Here is a 19,480-nt window from a genome sequence, read left to right as displayed (position 1 = left end):
CGCGCTTAAAGGGGCCGCACCCCCTCCCCGCTGAGGGGAGCGCTGCTGAGCGGGCGGGGTGGGGTGGGGTGGGGTGGGGTGAAGACTGGAGTTTTTTCATTTCTCACCCCCGCTCCATATTTTTTTTTTTTTTTTTTTTTAGTCTAAAAGTGTAGTTTGGGGGAAATAGGAAGAAGCCCCCCTCCCCCGGGTTTTCCCGCCCTGCTGGGCCCCCAGCTGTTCACCCGGAGGCTGGGCCTTGTCCAGCCATGGAGAAATACGAGGTGCTGCCCCCAGAGCCGGGCCCTGCCAGGCGGGAAAGGGGCGGCTCCAGCCTTCTGGGGGGTGCTGGGGTCTACGTGGTCCTAGGGAGGGGGGTGTAGGTACCCTTTGGGCAAGTACATGGCCGTGGGGTGGGAGGGTGGGTGGGTCTTGGGGGGTGCGTGGCTTTGGTGAGGGTGTAAGTGGCCCTGATGAAGGGGCCTGTGCGGTCCCAGGGAGGCAAGCGCTGGGGTATGGGTGGCCCTGGGGAGGTAGGGGGTGTCGTGCTCAGTAGAGGGGAGGTGAGGGAGGGAAAGGGAAGGCCTAGTGTGCTTCTCTAGAGTTGGGGTGTGCATGGGGGGGCTTGTGGTCCTGCCACGGGGAACTGGAGGTACGTGCTGTACGGAGGGTGCCTGTGGGAAAGTTGTTTGAAGGGGTTTTCTGCCTTGTTTGCAGCTGAGTGAGCGCATCAGTGTGTCTCCTCTGCCCCACAGGTGCTGGAGCAGCTTGAGCCCGGGGCCCTGGGCACTATGCTGGTAGTCAAATTGAAAACAGGAAAGGGTGCGGAAAATAAGTATGTAATAAAGCAGGTGAGAAGGTGGTTGCTAAGAAAACAAGAGTCTATTGGCATGTTTGTCATCTCCATGGGCCCTTCTGGTAGTAACAGAGGCAAACATGTTAGGCAGCTTGACCACAGGGTAAAGAGTAGGCTTACATCTTACTGTGCTGCTGTTTTGGAAAACAGAATATTCAGATCGGTTTACAGAACATTAAGGTTAAAAGTGAGGAGCAGCCTACTTGGGTCCATCCAGTATGTTTTTACCTTAGCTTACTCCTACTTTGACAGTGCAGGAAAAAGAGTGGTGACCTGTCACAGACTCATTAAAAGCTCTGTTTCTGGCCATCTCCCAACAACTAGACTGCTCCAAACATTAGAGATTGGAGCTATCATTGAAAATTTATGCCAATTCATACATAATTTGCAGTTCCAGTCATCTTGGCAAGATTGTTCTGGCTCAAAGTTCATCTGTCTCTATATTACAATCTCATCCTTGTTTTCTGTTTGGTGCAGGTTGAATGCATTGAAGAAAAGCAAGCAAATGAGGCCTTGAAGGAGGTATCAGTGCAGTTTCTCTTTACTGCTTCACTCACAAAGACCAAAGTCTTAACAGAACAAAGTCTTTTATCTGTAAGGATTAACTAAGTAAATAGTCCAGATGTAAATCAGGTAGAAGTATCTGAGGGTTCTCCCTGCCCTCTGCTTGAGCTTAGGACAGGATTTAGTATTAACTGTTCTTATATTTGAATATGTACATTCGAATGGACAGCTGTTCTCAGAGGATAGTTCTTTTTCAGAGTTTGTTTTGTGCTCAAGATAAAGAGCAAAGCTCATCCTTTTGTCCTTTAAGCAGAAGGAGACTCTTGATCTGTTTATAGTTTATTATTAATAACTCAATTTCTATTTCATTATATGTTCATGTCTCAGTTGGACATTTCTTGATGTGAATGGTTTGACTAGTTTTCTTCTTTTGTGGTACTTTTTTTGTGCGAACTTGTTTCAATCCCTTGAGTGAGAAGCAACGTCAGAAATACTATTAAAATACCAGAATTTGTTTCAACAAAATATGTGAATTAGCAGATGGTGGATTAATCTCCCAGTGTCCAGTATGCATGACATCTGCAGTTGTAAATGAGTGAGAATACATGTCTGTGTAGATGCTTCATCCTACACAAGAGAGGTGACCTCTTTAAGTACCAAGACTGGCTTTACTGATCAAGTTTGATCCGTTTTTTCTGCTGATGTATGTGTCTGCTGAAATAAATGCAGTTGTGCCAGCTGGGAGCATGGCTCTTAGTTTTTCTGTGTCTGCACAGCCACATACAAAACTATAGGAGAGTAAGTTGAGTTTTTTTACCTTACTTCAGCAAATTTGCTGATGTGAAACTGATAATTGTTAGAGCCCTACATGGAAACCAACTTCAAGGAGATAAGCATGTCACTAGTGTCATCACATTTTCTGAGATTCAAGCTTCTGTAAGGGTTACTGGAAGTAATGGCTACACTAGAAGATTTGTCTTGTCTTCATATTCTAAGATGTGTTTTCAGGTTTGGATGTTAGGAACTGAAGGAGATTGTTTACATATCTCCCTATGGATCGGTTTATTTCTTTGAATCTCACAAGACTATTACAGCATTCCGTTGAATAGAGTCTTAGTGAAATATTTTCATTAACTTGACACTTGTGCATGCAAAGATATAGCAGAGCTTGCACATTGAAATAATTTGATCAGACATGCAATGTGAATGAGTCAGGAAGTGGCTTAGGATATTATGTAAGGTCCTGTTAATGGGGAGGACTGTGTAGCTATAGAAAGTGCTCTTTGTATTTTTGTATTCTATGCAGGCAATGGATTTGCTAAAGCTTCATCATTCAAACATCTGTGCTTACAAGGAATTGTTTGTGACTTGGGATAATGAGGTGAGAATGAAATAGGATTGGTTAAACTGGAACACGTGGTTAATGTTGTAGGCATGTAAGCATTTTTGCAGGTTTAATGTTGAGGTCATTAGTGTGAGATGCTAAAAAAGGTGATTTGATTTAAAACAAGCCTGCTTTTTTAGCTTTTGAATAAACATGCTGAAAAGCTGTGAAGATACATGGGTTGGAGTCCATCACATGGTAGTATTGCACCCTGACTCACAGATTCTGATGTGAATCAGTGTGTGATACTAATTTTCGAGCCTGCATTTATAGAGGACTATAGGAAGCTGAAAGCCCAGACTTATCTATCTGCAGATTTTATATAGTGCTCAGGCAAAATTTGTGTTGGTTTTTATGAGTGTATATTTGACTTGAATTATCCCATGTGTCTTCAGATAAGATGGTTGATAATGTGTTGGGTTTTTTAGAAAACAACAAACATGGTTTATATTTATTAAAAGAAAGTAAATATTGTCTCCTCTGAGAGATTAATCATCTCAAAATGCCTTGGTATTGGTGAACACGACACCCACCAGTTTGACAAAATGCTCAGTTTTATTTTTCTTGCTGGATATGATATTACCTGCAAACAATTAGACAATTTAGATGTAATTTTTTATTACAGATATCATCTCTGTTCGTTTGTCTGGTAATGCAGCACTCAGGCCAAGGAGATCTTTCATCTGTAATCATGGAAAAAAGGCAGAAGTCAGAAAAAATAACTGATGTGGTAAAAAGTACAGAAGGGGCATGTGGTTGAACTGACAGTCTCAATGCTTTTTATATAAAAAACTCCCTCTGTATTCCCTCTTTCTCAAAGTCCTCCCTAAAATCTTGAAAGCACAGTTTTGCTGAAGGGTGGTTTTGGAAGCTATCTTCCAAAAGATACATGGAAGTGAGTCTATCTGTTACACTTTCATGTCTATTCCCCTCAACAGGTGATTCTAAAGTTCCTGGGACAGATGGTGGATGCTTTGTTTTATATACACAAACAAAATATTCTCCACAGGTGAGTAGAAATCTTCTTCTCTTTGTCTGATAGGTCCTTGTTCTTTTCAGTGACTTGGTTCAGCACAGCTGCTCAGAGGCAGTGAATTTTGCTGTTCCCAAAGGGGGAGTAGGGGGTAGAACTTTTGGACTTCATATATGGATTAGTTTTCTGTGACTTGAGTTTTGTCTAGAATTATCCATTTGAACAAGGTGTTCTCTCTGGTTTTTTGACTGTGATAAAATTCTAATATTGATTTTAATATTATGATATTGATGATCTGTTAATTATTACATTCTTGGTGGCTGTGATGGAGAAGATATGCTTTGTGCATCTAAAGAAAGAGGTAACCATTGCATTCCATGTTCAGATAAATTTGTCACAGTCACAAATTTTAAAGCACTTCACAATAAAAGAAAATAATTGTATTTCAGTTGATTATCACTTTGTATATTTAAAAACAAAGCAAACAAAACAAAACCAACACAATAACCTCAAACAAAAAAAACCCTAAACCCCTCATTACTATCCTACATACCCTCCCCCCAAAAACCCCCAACCTTCTGATGTGTAAAGATGCTGGGAACCTGTAGTTATGTATCATTAGACTCTGCTTTCACAGGCTGACAGAAAATTGTGTTGCAGAAATCTGAAGCCATCAAACATCCTTGTGACTGGGGAAGCATCCTTCATGCTTAGTGACTTCAGTACAGAAACACTTATGACAGATGAGTTGAAATGGAAGATAAGAGTGGAAGAAGGTAGATAATTGGTTTACTCTTTATTTTTAAAAGATTCAGTTATGGTACATATTTTTAGTCCTCAGAGAAAAATCAGCCAAAGAGGAAAAAAATTATATTCCCTCCCCCTTCTCCGCATTATACTATTTGTCTTCTAAAGTATGACTAGTATATTCAGAGGCGGTCGCCTGCAGCATCAATTGTGTTCACAGTTGAAAACTGTTTCTTAGACTTGTGGCATATCAACAGTAAAAAATGTCCAATCTCTGCAGAATAAATTCTTTTTAGAGATAAAACAATTGCCTGTGATTCATGCATGTGCAAGCAAAAACTGTATAGTACAATGTCAGCTACATTACCATATGATTCTTATGTCAACAGATAGCAAGTCTTGGATGGCTCCAGAAGCAGTTGGTTTTTCTTTTACTGAGAAGTCTGACATCTGGTCTCTAGGTTGTATTCTAGTTGACATGATGACCTGCTTTGTACTCAATGTATGTAATAATGTTTCATTATAGATTTAAAATGTCATGGGCCCACCAGGATGTCTGTAAACAAGTGTGTGAAAGCTCTTCTGATACTGTACTCTTTACAGGCAGAAGAGATAACTTCATTACTGCAGGGTATTAGACAGGATAGCAGCCGTCTTGAGGGAGTTCTGACACCAATGCAAAATGAACATAACAGCTCTTTGCCTTTATTTCCAATTTTATTTATGATGTTACAGATTCAACCCAGCATGAGACCCACAGCAAAGTGAGTTCTGGATGCTTTCCCTTTACTATATTTTGTCCTAAACCCCACCTGCCTTCACACTGATGGGAATGCTAGCTACTGTTTGAAAGAGATTGAGTCGAGGTTGCTGGTCTTACTGCCTCAACAAATTGAGTTATTAAAATGTCAGCGACTTAGTGTTCATTCAGAAGGTGGCATTCTGATATGTGTAGGTGTCCTTTTTTTGAAGAGTTACATTATAAAAGCATGTTATGCGCAATTTTACAAGCCATTAACTTGGAGCAAGCCATGCTTAGGCTTCATGAGAACTCTTCTATTAGCTGTTTTTAAGTAAATTGTGTAAATTCTGTCAAAAATAATCCAGTCTGCAATTATTATTAGCTTTTTTATATCAAAATGAAACAAAGCCTGTAGATTTTTTTTTTTTTTTACTTGACTGTTCTAACTTACTGGTAATGCTTTTTTCTTGTAATTCTAGGGATCTGACTGATATTCCATTTATTAGGGAATGCCTGTCTATTGCTGATATCTCTTTAGTAAATATGAAAAAGTCTTTGCCTCCCAAAATAATAGATGTGCTCCTTGAAGGAGGAATCGAAAATGTTCTAGGTAATAAGGAAAATAAGATTAATAGAGATTTTCCATAGGTAATAGCCCCATGTGTTTTCCAGTCAGCATATATTCTACTTGAAAATGAATTTTTGAATGTTCATTTTACTTGAAATAAAATGGAATGCTATTTGGAAGAAGGATCACTATGCAGCCTTTTATATAACCTCATGAGATTGCCAGCCATACCTACTGCACAAGTTAAATGGGTTCAGAAAATCGGGGACCCCCACTTACTTTGTCTGTATTCTAACGTGGTTGCCCATTTAAGCCAACAAAGGATCTGCTCCGTTATTTTCCTTCTAAGTAAGGAAGGTAGTATCTTAATCTGAAAAGGCTATTGGAATAATGCATTTAAAGCCCCTAGCCCTGCTCTGATTCAGTATTGCATCAGGTCCCCAAAATACATAATGCCGAATACACAGATTAGAGCAGTGAATAATAACACTTTAAGTGTTTGATGTGTTAGGGGAAGAGTCTTTCTCTTTTCAACAATGACAAATTACATTATTTTCATTTACATGAATTCACCTCTTGTGAAAAAGAGAGAAAATCTGAGTGTTTTGGTTAAGGGTTTATATCAAATGGTTAGAAGAATTTTCTTTTTTTATGTAGAATTCATGCAGGCTTTCTGGGATGTAGAAGAAGTACAGGCTAAAGCCATTCAGCACCTTGCCAGCTTTGTAAAAGATAAAAGTGGTAAGGCACTATTTTGTTTATTTATTCTGCTTTTTCCTTACATTTTGAAATAATATGAAGAGGAAAAAATTTCTTATGACAATAATTGAGAACGAAATTGCTTTCTTGCTATTTCTCATTTTTGGCATGTACTAGAATAGGCCAGAGGCTGATGTGTTTGTGTTGGTACCTGTTTTGTAAATGTTCTTGTTGAGCAGCAGAGTTGTTTTACTGGGTAAGAAAAATGGGCACTGAAAAAAACCCCAACTTAGTGATATTTTGATTGACAACTAAGGTGAATTGGCAAATTGACATTTGAGGAAGGTAATTAATATGTGTATTGGGGCAACTTGGGGGTAATGCCTAAGGCTATAAGATTGATAAAGCAGAAGGAAGATACACATGTCTAGTAAGGCTGTGTGAGTGAAGACTCTATTTTTTTCCCAGCATCTGTGCATTTTTCAGATGAAGATTAATGTTTTCAAAGCACCATGTTAATTCAGTTATAAAATGCACTCTCATTTGACAGTGATAGCATTCTAATACTGGCATTGCTTTATGATGTTAAAACACAGGGGTGTTCATATCTGTAATCGATAAGGAAAAAGAATAATTGTTTTTTTGCCTTAGTTACCTATATCTTCAGCTCTGTTAGTGAAAAAATCTTTACTCAGTAATATAGCTGGCTTTGGTTATAAATAATAAAATTAATGGATCTTTGATTTTCATTCAATCCTGTTGACAGCAATACAAGGCTGTCCACACATCTGACTTCAGTACCTCTGCGTCATGACTTACCATGACGGATGCTCACATCTTTGAAGGTGCTCAAAACAGATCCCTAAAAACCATCCATTTTTCCTCAATATTTTATCATATATTTGTGGATACACTGAATAGCTGTATTAGCTATTCCAAAAGCTCTGAGTCTTCCTAGAACTAGCAGACCTGGTGAAATACTTTCCTCCACAGGTTCTGAAAAGCATGGCTTTGGGCGCATGCACAGTGTTCTGCCCTGCCACTTGCTCCATGACCAGTGAACAATGCCAGTGTGACCTAATGAGGAACATACTGGTTACACTTAGCTTCCATAGCCTGCCTTGCAGCTTAATAAGAGATGTTTCTCGTAGACTACAAAATTCATTCTATATTGTTTCTGCTATACTTTCATGTTACATTTGTTTCAAGAATGTTGTTCTGCTGTATCATATCATCCACAGGGACTCAAATTTATTTGCAACTGGTTCTCTTGTGTTTTGGAGTATAGATACCCACTGAGCGTTCTAAGCTGTGTAACTGAATGCTGTCTCAAATAATTCCTTTCCCTACAGCCTGGCCCTATCTGCTAACGTTCACAGAATTGATCGCTTTTGCCATGAAGACTCATGTAGATTCTCTCAGGTTACAAGTTGATGGTTGCAGTTTATTGCTTGAAATTCTTAGTCAAGGTATGGTTATGAGGCTTCTGACTTAGGCTGGGTAATACAGCTTCTCTTGTAAAGTTAGATACAGCAGATAAGGTTTGAAAGGGGTTCAGTCATGATTTTAGGGGATATATTTAAAGTAATAGAGGAATTTGACCAGCTTTAAAGAGTCTGCACTCTCATGGACTTTCTTGAGGATGAGCATGCATGAATTCTGTGTTAGTGTTAATTTTAAATACAGGCTACTGATCTTAGGCTGCCAAGTTTTCATGTTATGTAGAATGTTACTAGAGTGCGCAAAGACTCTGTTCTGGTATTTGAATTTCAAACCATAAAAGTGGTTTTTGGTCTCATGTCCCTGCTGTTACTGTCTTGACAATTTACCCCAATAACACCTGATAATGATACAAGTTTGAAAATAGTACAATTGTGTTTCAGAAAGCAAATTTAAAGTAACTTTTGGATATATTATGTGAAGAAAAGCTGTTAATCAAATGTTTTGTTTATGCTAACAGCAGGGGGTTCAGACTTCATTCAAAGCCACTGAAATCTTTGTTCTGTTCAAATGTTTGCATTTGACAGCTCTAGAACAGGATGTGGTGATGGCCCTGGATGAGAATGTCGCCAGCTCTCTGTTAGACACAGTGAGAAAACACTCTGAAAATGAAGAGTTACTTTCATTAGTCTGCACATTACTGATGATGATTTCAGCCAGTGGTGAGTCACCTTGTTCATTTTTGGGGAACATTCTTATTTTTTTACTTCTGTAACCTAATCCAATTTATAATGCAGAACTCATGACTTTACTGAGAGATGTGGATGTCTGTGGGTGTTAGTTTAATAGTGGTAATAGTGGTAAGACTGCCTAGATATTAGTAAGGTAACATTCCTGATAGAAGATCCACCGCTGAGGCTTCAAGTACTTACAGAATTGTATCTGTTGGAGTGGTCCTGTGTTGTTTCTTGTTTTGGAAACAAGTACAAACTCTGCAAATAGTAATCCTTGGCAAAATGAGGGCATAGAACCTGGATTCTATTTTTGGCTGTGCCTTGATGAATTGAAACTATTCTACCTAATTTCTCTACTTTGGTTTTTCTCTTGAGACTGTAATTACTAAACATTTATAGTATTTTTTACTTGCTTTCAGTGTCAGTTCAACACTCATCAGTAGACTGTTTTTATAAATGATTACAGAAGGATTTAGGAGCAAGGGGATAATCTTAAAAAAAAAAAAAAAAAAGAAGTACAAAATGTCACATACAAATAAATTTACCATCTAAGACCAAACTATTTTTATACAGTGTTTCAGTGTTTCCTAATTCTGAAGCTGAGGTAGCTTGAATTGCTAAATTGCAAACACTTGAAAAATAGTAATTTATACCCTCTCAGTTCCTTTTCTGTTCTGTAAATGTCAGATGTGTTAGGGAAAAGGATGGCCAAACATCCATTTGAAAGGGTCATTTGTGCTAATCACTATGCTTAAATGCATCTTGTTAAAGAATTAGGTCTGTTCTCTTGCCATCTTTTGTCCAGCTGATGGTGTCATGTTACAGGTTTATCACTGTATAAATATGGTTAGTAGTGCTGTCTGTTGTGAGGACAGTGAGTGGGACAAAAATGCCGGATTTTATAGAATTTCTTATTCTGTGTTTTTCAGAAGTTGCTGCAGAGAATCTAAGGAAAGTTGGAGTAATTCCAGACCTTCTGTCAATTTTAAGAAATTTTCTTCATAATGAACAGATCTGCCTCTCTTGTTGTGGAGTTCTCTGGAGCTTGGCTGTGAGTGGTAAGTTGAACACAGCAAGTATTGTGCTTAGACTCATGTGACTGAAAGGCAGCAGGTATTGTGCCTAATTGAGTTCAGACATTCCTGTTGCTGGAACTGGATTTTTCTTCTTTCTCCCATTCTGGAGAGGTGTCTCCACAGCACTACTAGAATAACTTTAAGTGATCCAGAGTTAAATGAGAGAACAATAAAAAGTAATGCAGACTTTTTAGCAATCTTTTTTGTGATAAGTTGTCAAATTTTTACTGTTTAGGCCAAGATACGGCTTATGAACAGGCTGTCAGAAATGAGAAGGGTACGTGCAGTTTCTGGTTTATCAGTCATATGGTTTTGCTCTGTTCTTACCAGAGGGAGTGCTTTGCAAACAGCATATTAGATTAGGTATCAGAATAGCATTTGGAATTAATAGCATCTTATTTTTTGCATCACACTTCTCTTGGCAGCACTGGGCTAAATCTTGAGTTGGACATCTAGAGAATCGATTTTCCAAAATAAATGTGATTGTCAAGGTGGCAACTGTGTTCTTCCCATTGCCTTAGAACCCAATCAGCAGCATCCCACAGTGTTGGAGAGCCAGGGGCGATTGCTCGAGCTGACCACTTCTTGTGAGACCACACTGGGAGGTTTTTAGGGGATTTGTTTCTGTGATGTGTTCTTGTATAGGTGTGTGGTGGTCTAATCATCAAGGAGGGCTGAAAGCACAGAATGTGCACTTGGTGTGTTTTACTCCCCCTGTGCAACAAACCACCCATTCGATTTATGTGACCAACTAAATATCCACCCTGTAGACTGTATTCTGTCAAAGGTGGTTATTTTAGAATGTTGCTTGCTGTGATCCCCCTGCATAATTTAAATGTTACAGAAAACTAGTTCCTGGAGAATTTTGTCTTTCTGCAATAAACGTTGCTATTAGTCTTGTAAATTTTGGTTTTGTACCCTTTAGACTCCTTCCACCTGCTGTTGTCCCTACTAAAATAATGCTGCATTACTCCAATGCCATCACCCATTAAGGTTTTACTGATACAATTTGACATACAATGTTCTTATGATATTACCTGATTAAATAACTCTGCTTGATGCATTTTTTTGTTTTGTTTTTTTATGGTAATTCAGAGAATAATGCAGACCTAGTGTTGCTGAAAAGTGCTGTCCCTGTTACCTCTGCAGTCCTTCAAGAGCACCTCCAGAATGGAACAGTTGCAGAGGCTGCTTGCTCGGCTCTGTGGGCGTTGTCACTCCAAGGTGTGTTTTCCCAGTTTCCTTGTCCCTTGTGCATGGAAAAGTCCAGTATGCCAAATGCGTGCGTCTCAGTGGTGATCCTTGAAATACAGGCTGCTTGGCCTTAGCAGGCTCTGTAGGTGGCAGCAGAGTTAGGAATTTGCATCTTCTGTTAATCAGTCTTCCATGCACTTGCTCTCTAACACTCCCTAATGAAGCTATTTTTGAGCTGTAGCAATTACATAACTAGATAGTGCTGATGGTTGCTGTAACGATGGGCAGCTACAAGAGCCTCGTTGTGCAGAGCACTCTCTGGATTATCTCTTAAAACCAAGAATCTCATTTGTGTTACTCCTTTGAACACAGCATTAGTGTTGTGCAGCATGGGCTGGGAGGTTTGTTTTTATGCCATTTGTTTTGTAAATTGGGAACAGTATTTCAGATTAAAAAATAAAATGCCTATCTTTCATTATCATATGCAGTAAGAAACACATCCTTGCAGCACTACTGTCTTGTTTCTTCCTCATGCAAGAATACTGCCATATGCTTACCTACTGCCCTGCACTTATGCCATCATTCCACTAGGAAGAGCTGAGTAAAACACTAATCAATCTTGTTTCTAATACCCACCAGCAGAGTAGGTTGAGTATTCAGCGCTTTCCATTCCTTTTGGTTTGAAGAATGAAAGGGAATCTTGACATAGAAGGTGTATCAGAAATTTATCTTAGACCCCTAGATCAACTCAATTATTTGGGCCTTATTTTACTGCAATACAGGTTTTCACACATGCTTTCTTTGTAACTTTTATTGCATAATTACAAAGTAATTTCAGAAACAGGAGGCACAATCTGAAATGATGATGAGTGTTTTAAAGGCTTCTGAGTATATTGAAGTTTTGGGGTGTTGTGTTTTTTAAAGGTTGCTTAACTGAAAATGAGTATGAGCCCACAACTGTGCTTCTGATGGATGTGATCAGGATGAATTTAGGAAGACCACTACTGGTGAAGAATGCCTGCCTAGCATTAGCAAGCCTTTTAAGGCTATCTGGTAACATTCAGCAATTATTTATTTTATTAATTGCAAATCAGCTCAGAAGTGGACATTTCTGCATAGCTCCAGAGTTCATAGTGGGATTGGGATTGACATCTGCTCTTCTGAGTTAATCTTTTCTTGCAGGATTGGAAGAGGAAATAATGAACCTGAAGGTGTGAATTTTTTTCTTTCCATGAACCCAGCATGCACGTATGAGAAGTATTAGATCAGCATGATCTGATCTATTAGTAACTCAAGAGTGTTCTGTTACTTATTTTACATTGGAGTTGTTTCAACTGTGTAAAAGGGTAGAGTTCAATCAATGTGAAAACAATAAACATTAGAATATCACTTCTGCCATTCATGACAGTGCCAGCTGCGTATGTGATCTTCTACTTGTTGTCCACATACGCTTCAGAATAGCTTTTAGGAAGACTGAAAATAATGGGTATGACTTCCTGGAAAAATATTACACGTCTGCTGCTAGCTGGAGCAGAGGATTGGAAAGCAGATAACGCAGTTTGCAGCTACCAATTAGCCCAGCAGTGTTTGTCTCCCTTTCAGAAATACCAGCTTTGAGATTTATCACAGATTCAAAAGGCAGTGGAATAAACCTGATCAAAGATGCCTACCACCTTCACTTTGATGATCCAGAAGTGGTGGAAAGCAGCTGTGTGCTGATGAACGAGATGGTTCAGTATGGTGAGATGGTGGTGGTGTTTGTTCTCTTCTTCCCCATTCCCAAAAGATAAAGAAAACCGTAACAGCAGCTGCTCAGGGATGTGTTAGTTGCTCCCAGGAAAGACTTACTATGTATCTGAGGAAGGAGGATGAATTGGAACTAAGAGTTCATCCCCCTTGTTCTTGAATGATTTTAAATGCCACTCGGATGTCATAATGTTGTAACTTCATCTTATCTTCCCTTCTCTTTGTGTAGCTCTATCCTCTCTGTTTTCCTTTAGCTCCTGCTGAAACTATTGGCAGTTGTAACCATATATTATCCTGTTCATTTACATTACAGATGACATAGTGCTGGATATGCTGTGCCAGAAAATGGAAGATCTGCTCTTTGAAATAAAAAGCCGTTTTCCATCTAGTATGGTATGTAGAAGTCACTGTGATGATAAAGGGTGGATGCTTAGTATATTATTTCTGGTTATGGATTTTATCTTTTTCAAATAGCTGGAATATACATAGTGCAAAAATTTACAGAATTGTGTATGTGGGGTGAAAAGTGAGTTTGTAAGAATATTTCTAACTACTGGTCACAAATAGTTGGAATTTTATGGTGTAATTTTTTAAAAGTATATTCTGGTCTCTTGCAACACTGCACTGCATTAATTTACTACATTCTTCATACTAAAACAGGCTAAAATTTACAGGAACAAAAAATATTTAATCCCATTATTTTTGTTTTGTAAGTGACATCTTTAAAAAAAACCCAAACAACAAAACCAACAAAACAAACCCTTGTGATAGCTTGCCTGAAGATTTATGTTAAATTCCCACAAGTAGTCATACTGAAACAATGTAACTTTGAAACACCAAAGTTATTAAGCTATTTGATGTTACACACAAATATTTCACTTGCAATGGTGTGCTGTCCAAAACAGTAATTACAAGTTTTTTTTCATCCAGCCAATAAAACTGTTTAGTCTGGTAACTTTGCTCTTTTTAGTTATGCATTTAGCCTGCTTACATAATTTGTCTCAAAGACAGCAACATGCAAACTTTTTCTCCAATGTCTTCTGCAGGCACTGCCTGCACCGATTTAATGGCCACTGCAGCTATAAGGTAGTGCAAAAAAATAAGAATCACAAAAGAGAATCAAGCTCCCTCTTCTGTTGTAAATGTGATTTGTTGTTCCCTGTCCCCTGCTGACAGACCAGAACGATCTCATTCTGGCAGTGTGTAAGATGTGCAATTGCTAAACCTCCAAAATCCATTCCCTGTTACCTTCCAGTACCCATTTAGATTATTTAAATCACAGCATTAGTATTCATTTTGGTAATTACAGTTGCTCTGGATTTTGCAGAATCAGACCCCACGTATGTTGAAAACACTATAAAGGCCTATGTTAGACACAGTGTTTTTATTAATAAAGGAGTATAAAAATAAGTGAAGCAATAAGGTAATCTTCTATTTGACAATTCTCACATTTCTCTCCAGGAGATAATGACCCTTGTGGATGCAACACTTTTGAAACTGCAGAAGTAAACCAAAACCTTCTTGTATAAGAACAAGACTTGTACACTTCTGGTTCAGATGTCAAAGCTTGGATCCTCCAGAAATACTTTAAAGATTTTTTTCTCTCCAGAAAGATTAATACTGGGCCATTAATAATATATAGTTATATTCTGTGGATTTAGGTACCACAACTGTGAAACTAACAGCAGTGAATAAGAATTTGCCTTCTTTGTAGACTTCAAAATATATGAAATAAAGATTTTAGTCTTGGGAGTCTCAGCAAACTAATGACTTTCTTCCTTCATATATCATAATTTAACAACACTTTTTTTTTTTTTAACTTAGTGTATATTTCCTTTGTAGAAATCGAGCTGATGAAGTACTTCACAAATGCAGACATTTGTAACAAGTACTGTTTAAACACAGTAGTAGGCATTAGGCATAGGTACCATCCAGAAAGGGGATATTAGCGCTATTGTTCTATGGCGGCATTCACGTCCCAGGTTAGGAAGTATTGCCTTTTGATTTTTAAGAAGTAGCTGCTGTCAGTTCTGAGTTATCTCTGAATTTGCCCTGGAATGTGACATGAAACTAGCAAATGCTACAGATAAAAACTATTCAAGTTTTACAATTTTTGTTGTTAGATTTGTTCTTAATAGCAGCTTCCCATTTCTTTTTCTCTAAGGTGTACAGTCTCATTGCTGCTTGTGCATCCTGAATCTAAAAAGAGAACAGAACAAACACAATGTTTAATGAAACATAGCTGACATGGTTTAAGAACGTTGTTAAAAAGCAGCTCAGTCTTCCATCACTTTAAAGGACGTACTAAAGTAACTTTTCATAATTTCTTTCTAGATTTAGGTTCCGTGACTAGTGGAAGGGGATGAATTATGTATTCAGAATGCATGGCCCACCACAAGGCTATGCATGCCCTTCTCATCATGACTTGGAAAGCCATAATGAAAGAATACTCTTGATACAGTATCTTGGAGATATCCTCACAATTTGCCCTGCCTTTTCAGTTTATTCCTCTCTTATATCCTCCTGTCCACTGAAAGAAAGGAATTAACTGCGGAGATTCAGTAGCAGGCTCTCACACTGTTTTATCCAACCCACCATAGTACAATGGTGCAGATTGCTGCTTTTGAGGCAAGTAGTTGATACGTGAGAATTACTTTTTTTCCTCAGGGATCTTAACAAGATTTAATATTTCAACAAAGTAGAGCTGACTTGTGCAGAAGTTTATGAAAATAAGGAAATAATCCAAGTGGTAGGAGACACATAACAGTAAACAAGCTTAGATGGCAATCTTACTGCATGCTGGTGTCCAAGCAGAGCTTGCTAACATTCACTGAGAGTCTAGAATGAAGCCACAGCATTCTGGATTGAACCCAGATCCTAGAGCTAATGTGTAGTATTGATCTACCCAAAAATGTATGTTCTGAGGAGATACATACCGAGCAGTGCTCTGATGTCTGTACTTGAACGTTCAGCAGTTTCTCACAAAGCAGTTTCAATGAGGGCCGTGTGTTCTAGAAATAAAAAACAGAATCAGGCTGTCTTGCATCACTTGAATATATATATATAATCTATGTGTATACATATGAACATATTAGTTTAAGTGTAGCACATCTCAGCTTCTACTGATGAAATGTCAAGAATAATTAATGAATTCGGAGACTTATGAATGCACTGCTGAGAAGGTTTTACCTGTATTACCCTAACACTAAGATTTGTTTGGGGTGCTTTGTTGTGAAATGGAAAACCTCAGTAAATAGTTATGGAACTTAAAGTATCACCGTATGATCTGAACCTTTATTCCTGCAGTCTAAGTAGAAACTTGAAGCCATGCATTTTTTTTTTATATCCCTAAGGAAATTATACCATTAAGAAGATAAGCCTCAGTGTAAGTAGAGCTCTACCATCTTGTTTTGCTGTCCAGAAAAGCATTACGAAGACCATGCAAGTGGGAGAGCCACTGAATTTTGTGCACAGGTATTACTGATAATGCTTGTACTGAACCAAGTAACTTATTGATATACTTCAAACACTAAGTAAGCATTGAACTAGACTGGTATTTTCAAATGACAAAAAGCAGGGACCCCTGTTTCAGGCAGGAAAGAAGGAACAGGGTCAAGCAGAGGCAAGTGTAGGAGTGAGCTAGGGGCTCAGAAGTCAGTTACTTAAGGTGCACCCTCCCATCAGTTTCTTACCTTGACTCGCTGCCTGAAAGGCTTGTATTTTTGTGTGTCACGTATCTTCTTCTGAGGATGATCAAGAAATAGGACCTAGAAGAAATTACATTTCCAGTCCAAAGCATGCTGTTGCATGGAAATTTCTATGGCTGAATGTACAGCTTCCTGCTCTTTCCGTCCATCTGTAGTAAGAGCTAGTTCAAAACCATGGATGTACAAGACCAAGATCATCCAGACACTGGCTGGATTCAAGAACCACAGTTCTACTCAGCACAAGAAACAGAACTGTATCTGCAGGCACCTCCTGCAGTGCTGTTACAGCATGACAGAGGATACCTGTCTCTGGTACCAATGACCAGACTGCTGAGCTTTGGGGGATAAACAAAGCATGCAAACAGCATGAAATTTTTTCATCATTTTGTTTCTTTCCTGGATTTTTAGTAAGCAGATCAGTGCTATTAGCAACAGAGTCTGGAGCTGAAGAACTTTAGTGGGCAAGTGGCAAGGGCTATACTTAGTGCAACAGGACATAACAAGAAACTGAGATAGCAGTGATAAAGCTGTAGTGTCTAGGTGTGTTCATCTGATCCAAAAAGATGTATTAGAAACTTAATCAATCTTACATTTTTAGAGCCTTGTCTTCAAAACAACAAATCTACAGCCATGTACCTTTAGATCATTACGTAAAGCATGTCCAACCAAAATCCTTCCATTCAAGATGTCAGCAACCTCCTTCTGAACTGTTTTAAAGTCTTCACCTAAAAATACCACACAATGAAACACTTTCCATTAGACACATAAGACAGCTAAGAAAGCTACAGTTAAAACACTGCATCTTTTTTGTGAAGGCAATTGTATCCTTGGGACTAGGTGGTTATACAAGTTTGTACAGTACACAAAATCCTCTGCTTGTTAGAAGAGCATAGAGAATTCCATCAAGAGCATAGCACTAAAAGGAAATAAACTTCCTATTATTCCCATACCATAGTCCATGAGTTATTTTTTCCCAGGGCATTAGTGACGTTTTCCCCACAATCTTTCTTAGCATTCAGACTACGTTTTGTTTTCTATTTCTCACAAAAGGTCTAAAACTTATCCAAGCTCAGCCAACAAGGCTTCTGAGGTAGCCTGTTCAATTCTCCTTCCTTAAAGAACATTGTGGGGAAAGAACCTCTTACCTGTATTTATATTCTCAGGGCGTATGCCACTAACAGCTGTTCTGTAATCAGTCACTACTTCTGTAGGCTTGACATACTTGTCATAAATGCACTTTCCAAACTGGTTCACGATGGACACGCGAGCCACGATACTGTCTTCACCCTTGGGTCCCACTCCCACCATCTCACAGTCCATGGCTACAGCTCGAGTCAGCCTAAAAGACAAAGGACAGCTTGGTGACACCTCTGTGACAGGGACTGCACAGTAGAGTTCACAACGTCCGCATGTTGATATGAACAGGGAAAACCTGGCAGTCTGTCTGTCAGCAGACTCCGGGAGATGTCATCTTACACTGCGCACCTGCAAATCACAGTTATTAGAAAATAATCTCAATGTCTCTGCTGCCATCCTTCCCGCTGGAATGCCACTCACCCTTCAAAAGCATTTTCTTTAACCAGCACCTGTTCCACAGACTGTTTGGATTGGCCTGCTTCAAGTCCCAGATTTCTTCTAGCAATTTTTGCTGCTTCAGGTCCTATTGCTGCTTCAATATCTTTTGGATCAACATCATCAAACCAGATTTCAGCCCTGGTAAGTACAAATTTAATTACATTTAACAGATTTAAAATAGTCTTGCATCTTTATAGTGTAGAAAAAGCATATTTAGTTTTTAAATCACAAGAAATTAGGTCAGTGAAAATTAGTCTAGTACTGTCACCTATGCAGGTTCATTGCTATTTCTGAAGAGTAGGGGCTGAATACATCTTATTTCTCTCAAAATTTACTCTGGAAGAGTGCAGCTGTTTTGAATGTACCGCTCTGTGCTCCTTATGTACACCTCCCACATCAAATTTCACATACAGGTATGATCCCTGAAGCACTCACTCTTTGGGTTCCTGCTCCGCCTGTTCTTCAGCTTTCCTCCTCTTATGTTTTATATCGCCTTTCTCCTTTAAAATATTGCCCGCTTTCTTTTTTTCTTTGCAGCCTTTTCCATCGCTTTTGGTGCCATTTAGATTCTTACCCATCGCAACCTTCTTGGATTTTGGCTTAGCCAAAGAAGGACCGTCTTTAGCAGAACCACTGTCCATTTTATTTGTGGGTTTGGCCTTTACTGCATTCCCATTCCCAATGATAGCTGGAACTTCTTGGCTATTTCCCATTTTGAGCGGCTGCTTCTTTTTGGGGTATGTTTCACATGTAGAGAGGGCCTCCTTGGAGCTATTTGCCTTTTGTTTCAGTAGCTAAAACGTAAAAAACAAAACAAAAACAACAACAACAAAAAAAAACATCAAAACCAAAAAACACCAAAACAAAACACGGAAAAAGGGATGACTTTCCTCCATTTGTGACCCCGCCATGGTTCCTGCCATTCTGCCCCGGTGCCAAACGGCCCTGCACTCTCTGGCTGGCTTGAGGGGAACTACATGCAACGGGACGTCCCAGATCCCTCCCGCAGCACTTAATTTATTGACTTTTTTTTTTTTTTTTTTTTTTTTTTTTTTTTTTTTTAATTACTACACGCAACGTGGGGCTGCCGCCAGAGAACGGCAGCGTGGCCCCGGGCGGCCTCCCCGTTCTAAAGCCCCGGGCTCGGCCCGGCCGCACCTCCCGCACCCCCCTCACCTCCTGCAGCGCCTTCCAGTTGGACGAGAACTGCCCGGGGCTGCGGGGGGGACCTGCTGCCGCCGCCGCCGCCACGGCGGGGCCTTTCGGCGCGGCCCCCGCCGCCGCTTCCCCGTTCCCGACCTTCCTCTTCCTCCTCCTCCTCCTGCCCTTGCTGCGGGCCGCGGCGCTCGGCCCCGGCGCCTCGGGCTGCGCGGGGCTTTGCTTCGCCATACGGGATCGCCCAGACCCGGGGACACCGCGGGGAGAAGCCGGTTCCAACCGGGCCGGGGATACCGCTCCCCGCCACGCCGGGAGCGGGCCCGCGCAGCGCCGCACCGGCCCGGCGGGAAACGCCGACCCGCGCTTCGGTTCCGGGCGGCGGGGCCTGCCCCCGTGGG

The 19,480-nt window shown here is 39.8% G+C and overlaps 2 protein-coding genes across 6 annotated transcripts; one reads left to right on the top strand and one right to left on the bottom strand.

Annotated features, from left to right (window-relative positions):
- Positions 1-23: 23 nt before the first annotated feature.
- Positions 24-14,405, top strand: STKLD1 (serine/threonine kinase like domain containing 1). Of its 5 annotated transcripts, XM_033011997.2 has the most exons (20): positions 24-263; positions 735-830; positions 1,313-1,357; positions 2,646-2,720; positions 3,349-3,453; positions 3,662-3,732; positions 4,357-4,472; positions 4,833-4,945; positions 5,047-5,207; positions 5,665-5,795; positions 6,411-6,494; positions 7,805-7,921; positions 8,480-8,614; positions 9,556-9,684; positions 9,938-9,979; positions 10,798-10,926; positions 11,821-11,949; positions 12,499-12,636; positions 12,956-13,035; positions 14,104-14,405. In XM_033011997.2, the coding sequence occupies exons 1-20, from the start codon at positions 249-251 to the stop codon at positions 14,149-14,151; spliced, it is 1,959 nt and encodes a 652-aa protein (XP_032867888.2). In that variant the 5' UTR covers positions 24-248; the 3' UTR covers positions 14,152-14,405. The 5 variants fall into 5 exon arrangements, with proteins under 5 accessions (XP_032867888.2, XP_032867889.2, XP_032867891.2 ...); XM_033011998.2 differs by lacking the exon at positions 9,938-9,979; XM_042786694.1 differs by lacking the exon at positions 24-263 and having other exon boundaries at positions 735-814.
- Positions 14,012-19,423, bottom strand: REXO4 (REX4 homolog, 3'-5' exonuclease). The gene is made up of 8 exons (XM_033012001.2): positions 19,101-19,423; positions 18,360-18,718; positions 17,907-18,062; positions 17,495-17,688; positions 16,986-17,074; positions 16,335-16,409; positions 15,579-15,653; positions 14,012-14,841 (listed from the first exon to the last, which is right to left on the bottom strand). The coding sequence occupies exons 1-8, from the start codon at positions 19,311-19,313 to the stop codon at positions 14,740-14,742; spliced, it is 1,263 nt and encodes a 420-aa protein (XP_032867892.2). The 5' UTR covers positions 19,314-19,423; the 3' UTR covers positions 14,012-14,739.
- Positions 19,424-19,480: the final 57 nt, after the last annotated feature.

Source organism: Tyto alba, unplaced genomic scaffold (assembly GCF_018691265.1).
Source record: "Tyto alba isolate M040663 unplaced genomic scaffold, T.alba_DEE_v4.0 Super-Scaffold_11, whole genome shotgun sequence".
NCBI lineage: Eukaryota > Metazoa > Chordata > Aves > Strigiformes > Tytonidae > Tyto > Tyto alba.
This window is presented reverse-complemented; position numbering and strand designations above follow the sequence as displayed.

What these genes read in the sequence shown, in the direction of transcription:
- REXO4 (XM_033012001.2), bottom strand. Translation starts at nt 19,313, where the DNA reads ATGGCGAAGCAAAGCCCCGCGCAGCCCGAGGCGCCGGGGCCGAGCGCC. An exon ending in ACTGGAAGGCGCTGCAGGAG is followed by an intron (nt 18,719 to 19,100) that starts GTGAGGGGGGTG and finishes TTTACGTTTTAG; the next exon opens with CTACTGAAACAAAAGGCAAA. An exon ending in CTTTCAGGCAGCGAGTCAAG is followed by an intron (nt 15,654 to 16,334) that starts GTAAGAAACTGA and finishes TTTTATTTCTAG; the next exon opens with AACACACGGCCCTCATTGAA.
- STKLD1 (XM_033011997.2), top strand. An exon ending in GAAGATAAGAGTGGAAGAAG is followed by an intron (nt 4,473 to 4,832) that starts GTAGATAATTGG and finishes TTATGTCAACAG; the next exon opens with ATAGCAAGTCTTGGATGGCT. An exon ending in GGCTGTCAGAAATGAGAAGG is followed by an intron (nt 9,980 to 10,797) that starts GTACGTGCAGTT and finishes ATGGTAATTCAG; the next exon opens with AGAATAATGCAGACCTAGTG.